This window comes from Schistocerca nitens, chromosome 2 (assembly GCF_023898315.1).
Source record: "Schistocerca nitens isolate TAMUIC-IGC-003100 chromosome 2, iqSchNite1.1, whole genome shotgun sequence".
Lineage (NCBI taxonomy): Eukaryota > Metazoa > Arthropoda > Insecta > Orthoptera > Acrididae > Schistocerca > Schistocerca nitens.
In genome coordinates, this window is record NC_064615.1 from 396,279,906 (window position 1) to 396,292,408 (window position 12,503).

Below are 12,503 nucleotides of genomic sequence, written 5' to 3' on the forward strand. Positions count from 1 at the left end.
CACCTGTCCCCGTTGACGTATATCAACGCCTGTATGCAGCTAGGGGTATTCATTTCATTGTAATAACATACTTTTTGTATAAGTTTGTAGAAACATATCTCTTAAATTGTTCATCTTCCTGACAAATAAAAGAGTGGTATACAGCGTGATCAGAAACAGTCTGAAAAGCTTGTAAGATTGGTGGAGGATACATTGTGCTGAGAAATAACTAAGAAACAAATTCGTTACATTACGTCGTTTCTGAATTAATTAGCATCGAAGTTAGCCAATCAGGCGTTCGCGCGCAAATTCAAGATGCCCCACAGATACAATTAATGTCAGTTGTTCTCATAGCATAGATAACAGCGCACGAGACCGCTCAGCCTTTGGCTCAGGTTCAATCATTACTAATGTTTCATATCCAATTTTTGTATCGCTCTCTAGTTCGGTTTTAGAAAAACCAAACGAAGAACGCCTTTGGCGACACCGCCTCTATCGGGCCGCTTGGATTTTCTCGCGCAACGATCTGATTTCCGCAGAAACGGTGCAACGTATCGAATTCGCAGTTATTTCTCAGCACAGTCTACACTGCAATGTCCTTACAAGCTTTTCAGACTGTTCGGATCACCCTGTATTGCTTCTTAAATAACATGGATTTTTGTACCATCATCTGTCTGCAATCATAAAGAACACTCATTTGAAAGTATTATGTCTTATTTAATTTTGAATAACATTACTAATACTTGGTATCACTTGGTATCACATTTTTGTGCGATTTATTTGAAAGGAAGTAATACTGCAGAGGCATATCATGTTTAAAATAGCCTACCACAAGGGCAAAAATAAGCTAGTGGCAATATGAATAAGCAATCTAGAGGACAAGAGCGATGATAGGTTTCCAGTGTTGTATAGAAGAAGCGAGAACTCACCGAACGATGACGTCATTGACGAGTACGAGCAGCCCCAGCTGGGTGTACTGCCAGAAGAAGGCGCCGCCGATGGCGCTCATAAGGCTCGGCTTCTTCTTCTGCTGCTGCTTGTTCCATTGCCTGCAACAGAAGCTACATGTTAGCACAAAAGAAGAGCACGGCTTAGGGAAGATGGGGAAACAGGACGCAGAACTAAAATAGGACACAGAACTAGAACGATTCATATTTCTGCCATATACAAAGAGCGTGACCGATAGCATCGGAAACATTCTCTGACGTAAAAGGTTACAATACTAAAATTAAAGATTATTTTAAGATTGCCGAAAGATCACCCGAACTTATACATACTGCCGGCTGTACAAATTAGATGCAGGTCTAATAAAGTGCACATAAGGATAAGTTTAGTATGGTCGCCGGACTCGGACATTGTTATCGAGGTGAACTCAAAAGTATTGCGCCGTCCAGAGATGTTTGGTTCCACGGGCGGCGTCAGTTGGCGATACCCTCTGGTGGCATAACCTACGCCGAAAGTGCACGAGTTTTCCTAGACCAGCTGTGTTTATGCATCGGAAACAGAGTTGTAAAACTACTACTATAGATTATGATAAGTAAGCGTCGACTACGGTAGTTTTCCTTGTAACTTTGTTCGATTCAGGTCATACCTGTGTTACGTGTACGTTAGATGTGTTGCACACCTGTCGGGCATTACCTCATAACGATCGCTTTCTTTGCGCATGCGATTAGTGCCTTACTAGATTCCCGTAAAAAGTGGAAGCAGTGCACCCTCTATAAAATTAGTGAGGACATATGAAGGGCCTCGTAATCTACAGTTATTATCCTGTCTGTTAGTTAAAAGTAAACTGAATTTACAGTAGAACTGAAATTTTCAATGTTTAATTCAGGTTTCATTCGAAAATTCTTGATATGTAACGTGAAATTTTTTTAAAAATTACAGATTTATCACACAGCGCTAGAAAATGCATTTTCCTCGACAAAAAAGGTAAAATGAAAACCGCAAAATAAAAATATATTAAAAATCGCTGCAGTCTTCGTCGAACTTATATAAAGCATGTTTCTGTTATTCATAAACAACTTTCGCATTTATGAGTAATAACACGAAGCTCTTGCCTTTGATCACGACGCAGATCGTTCTACTGAGTAGTAAATAACAACAATAATTACATATATTTTTATTTTTGTGCTTGTACACTGTAATTGCATCAAAAGTAATTACTTTGGTTACATGGAAGAGCAGAAGTTGCACGATCAGATAACTTTTATTGCTTATAAAATGCAATGCATACTTCGTAAGGATATAAAATACACACTGGACTAACACTGAATGAGCCGGCCGCGGTGGTCTAGCGATTCTAGGCGCTCAGTCCGGAACCGCGCGACTGCTACGGTCGCAGGTTCGAATCCTGCCTCGGGCATGGATGTATGTGATGTCCTTAGGTTAGTTAGGTTTAACTAGTTCTAAGTTCTAGGGGACTAATGACCTCAGAAGTTGAGTCCCATAGTGCTCAGAGCCATTTGAACCATTTTTAACATTGAATGATGTGTGGCCCTAATTATGAGCAACACAAAAGGAGAAGTCGTCGGCTCCCAGTTTCTCTCGTAAACATTCATTTATATCTCTCTCCATACCAATGCTTGCAATACTACCATTAATCCTATCATACAGTATGACATTTATGTAGTGTACCGAAACTACCGTGCCGTAGTTTTGGTAGAACACACCTCTGATCCGAAACTTTCCGATTGCTTATGTTACCATTCACACAAAGATCACATTTGCTCTTGGTTATTTCGTTCGGTTTGCTATTGTGGATCTTCACACGCTGTTGACGATTCTTGGTTTTCACGTCTTGGTTTCCTCTCGGTTTGTCATTTCGGGTTTGTGTAAGGATTTTGCCGTAGTGCACTCGCTCCTTTCGGCCATTCTCTCAGAAACCCCCAGTGACAGCCTCCCCCCCCCTCCCCATCTGTGTAGTGCGTTATTAAAGTGAGTGATCGTCCCGCTTAAAATAATATGAACGACCTATGCACCCTGTAACGCCGGAAATGCATATCCTCCTATTTCCATCTATTGTACTATAAATTTTTTCCTTATTTTGTTACCTGAAGATATGACATTTCTGTGTCTTTATATATTGTAATTGTTTCACAATTCACAATTTATATATATATATATATATATATATATATATATATATATATATATATATATATATATATGCATTTATGTCGATGTATAATTGGTTTGTTTTGTAAATATTATTTGTATTTTTACGCTGGGTCTTGCCTAGGGAAAACTATGCTATCGAACGATCACATCGATAGGTCTTGTGGAGAACAAAAGTGTTTAGGATCTTTGGTAGTGTTAACTCTGCCGCATGGAGCGCGGGCAGAGAGAGTCTGGCTGGAGTAGGGCGGTGGAGCAGGTGTGTTGAGTTGCCGCGCTTTCGGGGTTTGGCAGCATGTAATAGCGCTCGACTTGCTATGATAGTTTCTGACACGGTGTCGCGGTCGGGAAGCATTAGCTGGCGCACATCAAGAGCCCGTTTCGCCTCGTGACAGTGTCGAGAAGAAGGTGCGCCTGCATCCAGCTTCTGCAACACCGACGGCCGACAATGAGTGACTGTCGCCACCTCCTCGACCGACGACTTCAAACCTTCAATCAACCAACAAGGAAGACTAAAAGCACGTAAAGTTTTAGAACTGTATGGCAGACCTCAGCTTTTCAAACTGTTGCATCACAAAATTACAGCAACTTAGCATGAACCTTTGTTGCTCATTGTCCCAATTGCATTACCAAGCAGGAAATTCAAACGCCAGCATTAAAGTAATATAATTCGATTTCACTGCTTTAATTTCAAAGTTCAGTTAAAGTATTCATAGCTGGCTACAATATTTTGATTACACAAGCACGAATTAAGAGTACAAGATTTGTTGTCATATTTTAGCTTACCTGTGACTGCAGCTCAGTTTGGTACGTAATAAATTTTACTATTGTTAATTGTTCAGAACCATTTAATTCAAGTTCAAAGTTAAATCTCTTATTTCTAAATTGTGTACATTCAAGTAGCTTTTGAAATGATTGTTGAGGTAGCCCAAGACTAACCTTATTTTATTGAATTTCGTAGTGCTTCAGAAACAAAGTTCACTATTAATTTCAGTCACTAAATTAACTTTCAATTTTCCGGTTTTATTAATTCTTTTGCTAAATTAAGTCAGAGTGTAGCGAAATTTATTACTTCTGACAAACATTCAGTTGTCACACAACACGTGTCAACCTTCAGTTGCCACCCTTTTAGTGCTAATTAAATGTGCAATAACCTTTCTTTTTCAGTTATTATAGTAGTTGTCCATAGGACTGGCGACCGTAATTTTCCCCAAATCTCAAATATCTAATTAACGCCAGTTAATTGTTAACGTAACGACCGCACATTTACTTTCTTTATTAATTTTACCCTTTTCTCAAAATTAATTTCCACCAATTTCATTTGCATTTTTCCTTTCATTTAGATGTAACCCTTTCCTCCCTCTTTACCGACAAATTAACTTCGGTGACGATTGCTTTTCCCAAATTTCCATTAGGTGCACGCGGTTTAATTTTTCACTGTCATTAAGGTCGATAAGTGAGGGGTAGGTTACAACCCAACCCAGTAAATTATTCGTAGCTGAATATAAAGAAAGACGTGATCAAAATATATGCTTTGCTGAAGTTGACATTTTAACAAAAGCAGTGTATCATTGTAAATTAAAAGTCAGAATAGTAGTGGAAATTGCTAAAGCGACAAACAATTTACTGATGACAACGGCTACGAATGCCTACGTTCTTATCTAATATCCAGAATCATTTATGTATTGCGTTTGAGTTTATCTTTACCGTTGGAGACTGCATAGAGTGGTTGAGTGTGTAATGCGCCAAAATTTACATGGAGATGATCACAAGAAAGGAAAACAGATTTCGCCCAACCGTATTCATCTATTGAGATTAACGAGATACGAAACGAACATATGAATTAGAGATTCATATACTTTATTTGCGATTTATTGCTGTAAATTGTTGTGCAAAATTGTTGTAGCTGGAAGGAAGAAAAAAAGATATCGCGAGCTGTTGGTGCCAAGGGTACCCATATACGATTTCCACGGTGGCAAAGAATATGTGACGAACCAGCAGCTGACCGCTATAACATACCCCGACGCGCGTCAGACACGATGTGTTAATTAATTGCTAGTAGTTCTTCTCGTCTGACCTCCTGAGTGGTTGGAGGGGCACCCCTCGCCTACTATGGATCGGGAATACCATTGGCGGCCCCTGCTCGGCAGTGTAGCCTGGCCCCTGCCCTTCCCGCCTTTTATTCTTCCTGTTCTTTTATGTTTGCCGTTTTTAATGTTTTATCTTTCCTAAACTTTAGACTGTGTTGCTCGTGAGGTGATGCTCGTGGGATGTAGAGAGTGCGTCTCCCACCGCATAACATGTTCTGGGGTTCATTCTGAGTGAGCGGCTCGCCCACCTTACCCCCTCTCACACCCCTCCCATTTGTCCTTAATTTTATCTCTGTCGTACTGTATCTTGTCCACAATCGGACTTCCCAGGATCTGCCCTTTTTGCCCTTCTTCTGAAAGTTATTTCTGATTCGATACATATAGGATGAAAGGACTATTGGCCTCGCAGTTTGGTCCCTTTAACTCCGACGACCAACCAACCATCCAGTCTGATCGTTTTCAAGTGTATTGTATTGGCAGTTGGTAAAACGTCTAATATTCACAACCCGATCACTGGCCGATAACATCTCGAGCGCAGTTTTATGGATGTATGGAATATGATATTTGGATCAGCTTAAGTTCCGATTAGTTCCTGTTTATGGTTGTGATCCCGCACAGAATCGTTTCGAGGGAGAGTGGTTTCTGTTCTCATAGTGTATGAAGGACGTATTGGATTGCTCTGAGTACGTATGTGATACCCAAGGGCAGATTTGTTGTTGTGGCAGGCACTACGTCTTTATTACCGAAAAGTTCGAGTTGTTAGCAAGCCGTATTTGTCCTTAACTTAGTAAGTTTATTTTATCGAATTCCAGTTCTCATTGTACTTTTATGGGACCATTAAACAGGGCAGTTTAAGTGCTAACACTTTATGGGAAGCTGAATCGAGAATCCAACCTATTCTGCACCAAATATTGGGATACGGTGTTCGTCAGTCGCCAACACGTGAAGAAATACATATATATTTGGATATACGTTACATTGTTAGGATTCAAGTGATAGTGGCACTAACAGACTTCTTTTATTTTGTTTTTTTATAAGGTTCTGTAAGATCCCATTACGCTGGAACTCGATTTTCGCATCTGTACCTGACATTATTTGAATCAGTCGTCGTTAAAGTGCTGAAGAGAATAAATTCTTCTCTTGTCACTCAGTACATAATTGACGTATTAGTAAATCTGTACGTTCCTCAAGAAAAAGATAAAATCAGAATCATATTTTTCCAAATGCACAGCTCAAAAAAGAGAGCAAAGAAGAAAAGATAAAATATTTCTCGTATTTACATACTACAGGTTCAAGATCAAGTGTTAGTTCTATTGGAATAAATAACCGTCAGATAATAATAAAAATTCAGTCTTTAAAGATAGAAAGGTACATGTAGGAAAGAAATTTGCGAAAGTTTCAAAACTGCGAAAAGAAATTAAAGAATATAATTTAGCAATATTTCAAAGATAAATCTATATCTGAACTTGACCATTCACAGGAGAACAGTATCTTTGAGTCGTGATTAAATAGATCTTTTCTACTTTAATTCGTAAATAACGAAAGAAGGATCAAATGATCAAATTTCTGAAATTTTGAGAGATAAGTTAAAAATCAGCTGAGGTTTAGTAAAGTTAAAAATTTTAATTAGAAACTATCTTCGCCGAATAAAATAATTTATTTTTGTTTTGAAACGTGATCTGGACAGGTCGAAACCGGCGACCTTTTAAAATAAAAATGAATTATTTCATGCAGTCAAGACAGTTTTTTTACTTAGAATTTTTAATAGTTCTTTTTGTCCGTTATTTCCACGAACAATGTTTCAAAAAATTTAGTATTTTAGCTCGGAAAAAGGGTAAGACGTATATGATTGCTATATTTGCATCTGTATATTGAGTTGGACAACGATACTAATTGTTTAGGTAGTATATAAATTTCAGTGTACAAACTTTACGAGTCAGCCAGTTAAGTACATACTGCTTTATTCGAAAGACCGAAATTAGCATAATTAATTTGAAGGACGAAGCTCACACACAATACGTTACTGGTGGTACGTTACGCTGCCGCTCCTTTTGGACTGCTGACGTACAGGGTACAGGATACTGACATAAACGTGTGCTGTTTAGTGGATCATAGTACCAGTTTGCGCCAGGTCAGACCGACGACAACGTACGGCTGTCCTTCTGTAATTACGCCCTAAAAACCATAGTGTGCTTGAAAATATCTATACGCATTTTTTGTGCTAATTAAACCCAGAATAAACAACGGGTTAGGGTAAGTTTTGAATAGAATTAGCATTTAAGAATCCCTGTGTTTTTAAGATGCAATTATGGCTCACTTCCTCTTAAAAAGAGGGCGTAGAGATATATTTATTTATCTTGATTTACTGGGCTGTCGGTAATTATTTGTTATTAGGCTAATAATTCTGATGTTAGAGACAAAGCATTAAGTGGATTGGAACTTGAGCATATGGGTTTCTACCTTTCGCTAGAACACATCAGTTCACGCCTTACGTCTGTCTCAAGACTTCGACGGGTTTTGCACATAGAGAAAGAAACCATGGGGAGCTCCATTCACAATAAGCAGCGTCTTCTAGTGGGTTACAATAATTCCCTGTATGGGATGGTCTCCCATCGCTGGTCAGTTGCAACTCCTTCCGCATTTAAATAACTTCACACCTTCATTTAGATGTTGCGAAAGTGAGATGCTAAATGTCTGAGTTCAGAAAGTTTCACAGTAGCTCGTAAGTACGTCTATGATATAGACACTTGAAGATGAAAGTTATTGACTTAGGTCTGTAGAATCTGTATTGATGCAACTCTGTTTCTTACAGTTGTGTACAGTGATAGTACGTAATTTCAGTTCATTGCACCTCTTTATGCAGCACTAAGGAACTACACATTTAGCCGATAGGCTACAATATGTATATTGCCTTCGTTTCTCACCATTAGGTAACAAGAATTTTAAGTGAGAGAACCATCGCAATCAAAGATACGGAAGAAGGAATAATCTTCATTATCAAACTTCAGATTTATTGCTTTTAACAATATCCAGCTATAAACATATTTCGTAGTCTAGCATGTAATTTAAGAGAAATGCTGCAAACAATTTTGTTAACAGATTGGAGCTGTCTCCCCTGTCTGTTACTTATTTGCCAAGGAAGTTTTAATGGACAGTAATAGCACTGCAAGTCTTGGTTTTTTTTCATAAATGTGAACTCATAATCAAGTTCTAATTTCCTGGCAGATTAAAACTGTGTGCCGGACCGAGACTCGAACTCAGGACACGAGTTCGAGTCTCGGTCCGGCACTCAGTTTTAATCTGCCACGAAGTTTCATATCAGGGCACACTCCACTGCAGAGTGAAATTCTCATTCTGGAAACAAGTTCTAATTTCCTTAAATATTAACTGATTATTCAAAAATAGAAGATTGAATTACAGTTTTGACTTTACTGATAAGGTTTGTGGGACGCAGAACACTCACGATTAACTACAATAACGTCTGCTTCAACCATTTCCCTGGACACCGATTTCTGAAGAGAACATTTCGGTCTTCGGTCTCGGGCGGGAGGACAGCAGTGTTCGCTTCGCTCTGGTGCAGCTACCACACCAACCCCGCAGCTGCCCTCCACTAACTGATGACTTGTGGTAAGAGTTCACAACAGATGCGACAGAGTTATAAGCATTGATAGGCGTGTGTAGGCGCTTTGTCTGAAGCTGTTACGACTGCCGTTCATACATATTGACCAAGTGAGCGAGGGATTACCAGTGATGCGGTAGCTTTTACATATAATTCCATGTAGTAATTCGATACCCCTCTGGTCAAATACGAGTAACCACTGTGCGCCCGCCATATCTAGGTATATTCACGCTTGATTTGTGAGGTGGTAGTCTCTTCACTTTTACTTAAACTTCCCATGGATTCTGTCAGATCAAATGATCATTAGTTTAGTCGTGTTCACTGACGATGACAGTTGTTTTTTGACTCTTCCTTGTAATTATCGGTCACAGTACTGTTCTCTGTTTTCAACTTGTGTTTATGTTGTTGCTCATGGAAATTACAATAATAAACAACAAACTTAATGGGAAGTAGTTCATTCACCGTACCACAAGCACGTTCAGTTCGACATTTACCCATATCCTCTCTAAGTTCAGCGGCTACAATGAACTCAGTCTGAAAGATGTATAGAGAAGTTCACAATTCTCATTCCCTGGCTAGTAATGTGAAATTTATACTATGAATTCCATTGCACCTTCAGTTAAACTTCCTCCCTGGTAAAATATTGAATTTCCCCATAATGGACGCAACTTACAGTGATTAAGCCATTTCATTAATCATATTGCAAAACGTGGAGACTCGTCTTGCCGGTTCCGCTTCGTCCCTTCTTATGATGTGTTTCCAGCAGTTTTATCTTTATCCTATAGGATATTCGAAAACACCAATGACGGAATACCGAAACTTTTCGCTACATCTATCTACATGCATACTCCGTAAGCCACCACAAGGTGCAAGGCGGAGGGTATCTTGTGCCACTATTAGGCATCCCATTCCTGTTCCACTTGCAAATGGAGTGCCGGAAAAACGACTGTCTATGTGCTTCCGTACTACTCCTAATTTCTCTTGTCTCTCCTTCGCGGTCCTTACGCGAAATGTACTTTGGGGGCAGTAGAATCGTTCTGGAATCAGTGGCAAACGCCCATTCTCTAAATTTTCTCAATAGCGATCCGCGGAAATAACATCGTCCTCCCTCCAGGAATTCACGTTTGAGTTCACTGAGTATTCCTGTAATATTCACATGTCGATGAACCCACCAGTAACCAATCTAGCAACACGCTTCTCAGTTGCTTCGATGTTGAATTGCGTCAACATCTTCCTGTAATCCGACCTGGTGGGGATACTAAACGCTCGAAAAATTCTGAAGAATAGGCTGCACCAGTCTCTATATGCGGTCTTTTTTCTAGGTGAGCTACACTTGAGTAAAATTTTCCCAGCACAACGAAGTCGACCACTCACCTTCCCTACTAGCGACCTTACGTTCTCGTTCGATTTCATATCGCTTTGCAACGTTTTGCATAGATGCTTAATCGAGATGACTGTGTCAAGCATTCACACTACTAATGCTGTATTCGAAAATGTCGGGGTTGTTTTTTCCTACTAATCTGCATTAACTTATATTTGTCTACATTCAGAGCCAGCTGCCATTTATCACACAAAATACATACATCAAAAAAAGTTTTCCATCATCCCGGTTCCCAGAACTCCTAAAAATAGACTTTGACTGTGGATATTGTATCACAGAGACAATCCCTTTGACTGTTCATAGATGCCGCCCAAAGATGTAAACAACCATGCATGAGCAGCGCCTATTAGACAGAGGGGATCCGACGGCCGATCTGTTCCAGTCATTCACCAGGAAGGAGGTACACGGCCCTTGTTGTCTGTAGTTCAATCATGCCTAGGCGGTCAACACCGCGGTTCAATCGCGTCCGCATTGTTACTTTGTGCCAGGAAGGGCTCTCAACAATGGAAGTGTCCAGGCGTCTGGGAGTGAACCAAAGCGATGTTGTTCGGACATGGAGGAGATACAGAGAGACAGGAACTGTCGAAGACATGCTTCGCTCAGGCCGTCCAAGGGCTACTACTGCAGTGGATGATCGCTACCTACGGATTATGGCTCGGAGGAACCCTAACAGTAACGCTACCATATTGACAAATGCTTTTCGTGCAGACACTGGACGGCGTCTTATGACTCAAACTGTGCGCAATAGACTGCATGATGTGCAACTTCACTCCCGACGTCCATGGCGAGGTTCATCTTTGCAACCACGACACCATGCAGTGCGGTACAGATGCCACATGGACCGCTCAGGATTGCCATCACGTTCTCTTCACCGATGAGCGTCGCATATGCCTTTAACCAGACAATCGTCGGAGACGTGTTTGGAGGCAACCTGGTCAGGCTGAACGCATTAGACACACTGTCCAGCGAGTGCAGCAAGGTGGAGGTTCCCTGCTGTTTTGGGGTGACATTATGTGGGGCCGACGTACGCCACTGGTGGTCACAGAAGGCGCCGTAACGGCTGTACGACTCATGAATGCCATCCTCCGACCGATAGTGCAACCATATCGGCAGCATATTGGCGAGGCATTGGTCTTCATGGAAGACAATTCTCGCCCCCATCGTGCACATCTTGTGAATAACTTCCTTCAGGATAACGACATCGCTCGATTAGTGTGGAAAGCATGTTCTCCAGACATAAACCCTATCGAACATTCCTGGGATTGATTGAAAAGGGCTGTTTATGAACGACGTGACCCACCAACCACTCTGAGGGATCGACGCCAAATCGCCATTGAGGAGTGGGGCAATCTGGCCCAAAAGTGCCTTGATGAACTCGTCGAAAGTACGCTAAGACGAATACGGGAATGCATCAACGCAAGAGATCGTGTTACTGGGTATTAGAGGTGCCGGTGTGTACAGCAGTCTGGACCACCACCTCTGTAGGTCTTGCTGTATGATGGTACAACTTCCGGAACTCCCGGAACCGAGGTGTTGCAAAACTTTTTTGGTGTGTGTAGAAGTTCTAAGTCATCCTGTATCTCCTACAGTCACTCATAAACGACATTTTTTTCGTACATTAGTGCGTCATCAGCAAATAGTCGCAGACTGCTGGTCGTCGTATTCGTCAAATTCTTTGTCTACATAAAAAAACAAGAGCGGTCCTATCACACTTCCTTTTTTTTTTTTTTTTTTTTCATTTCACATTCCTCAGCGTCAATAGCTCGCTTCTTCTCTCCAAAAGTCAAAGAGTTATTCTTTTCTGAAGTTATTTTGACAACTGATTTACGAACAGTCGTAAGTAAAGTGTAGTTGAGAAAACAATGGGATGTCTAAAAGAGTTGAATAACGAAACAGTTATCGGAACAGTTAACGAAACAGTTAGAATTACCCACGTAATAGACAGCCATTGACATCGAATTAGACTATTTGCAGAGCAGTCTCTCATGATATTCGCTTAGATTTATAGAGTGTACAAAAGCGCACAGGTTATCTTCGATCTGCCAAGATTTTTTCGAGGAAATCGACAACAAGTTCGATTTAGCTACACATTTTTGATTTTTGGAGGTTCGAATTAAAAAGAATCGAAAGTACATATTTGGAATGTTGGCTTCTGCATCTCATAGGGAGGAGTTGGTAGGCTGTCATATCTGTTGTCCATCACTGGACTGGCTAATTACTTACTGCATGTGGCCCAGCTATCTGCTGCTATAAACTGCGGAGTATGTTTCATCAATAACTTGTTTCTCACGTAAGTTACGTTAGGCAGTAAGCAGCTTTC

At 40.5% G+C, this 12,503-nt stretch overlaps 1 protein-coding gene across 1 annotated transcript in view; it reads right to left on the reverse strand.

Annotated features, from left to right (window-relative positions):
• LOC126236243 (ATP-binding cassette sub-family C member 4-like) overlaps positions 1-12,503 on the reverse strand; it is a 294,541-nt gene that overhangs the window by 123,454 nt on the left and 158,584 nt on the right. Inside the window, exon 3 of the mRNA XM_049945386.1 lies at positions 909-1,028. Within this exon, the coding sequence (XP_049801343.1) occupies positions 909-1,028 (120 nt within the window). The remainder of the gene's footprint in view (positions 1-908; positions 1,029-12,503) is intronic.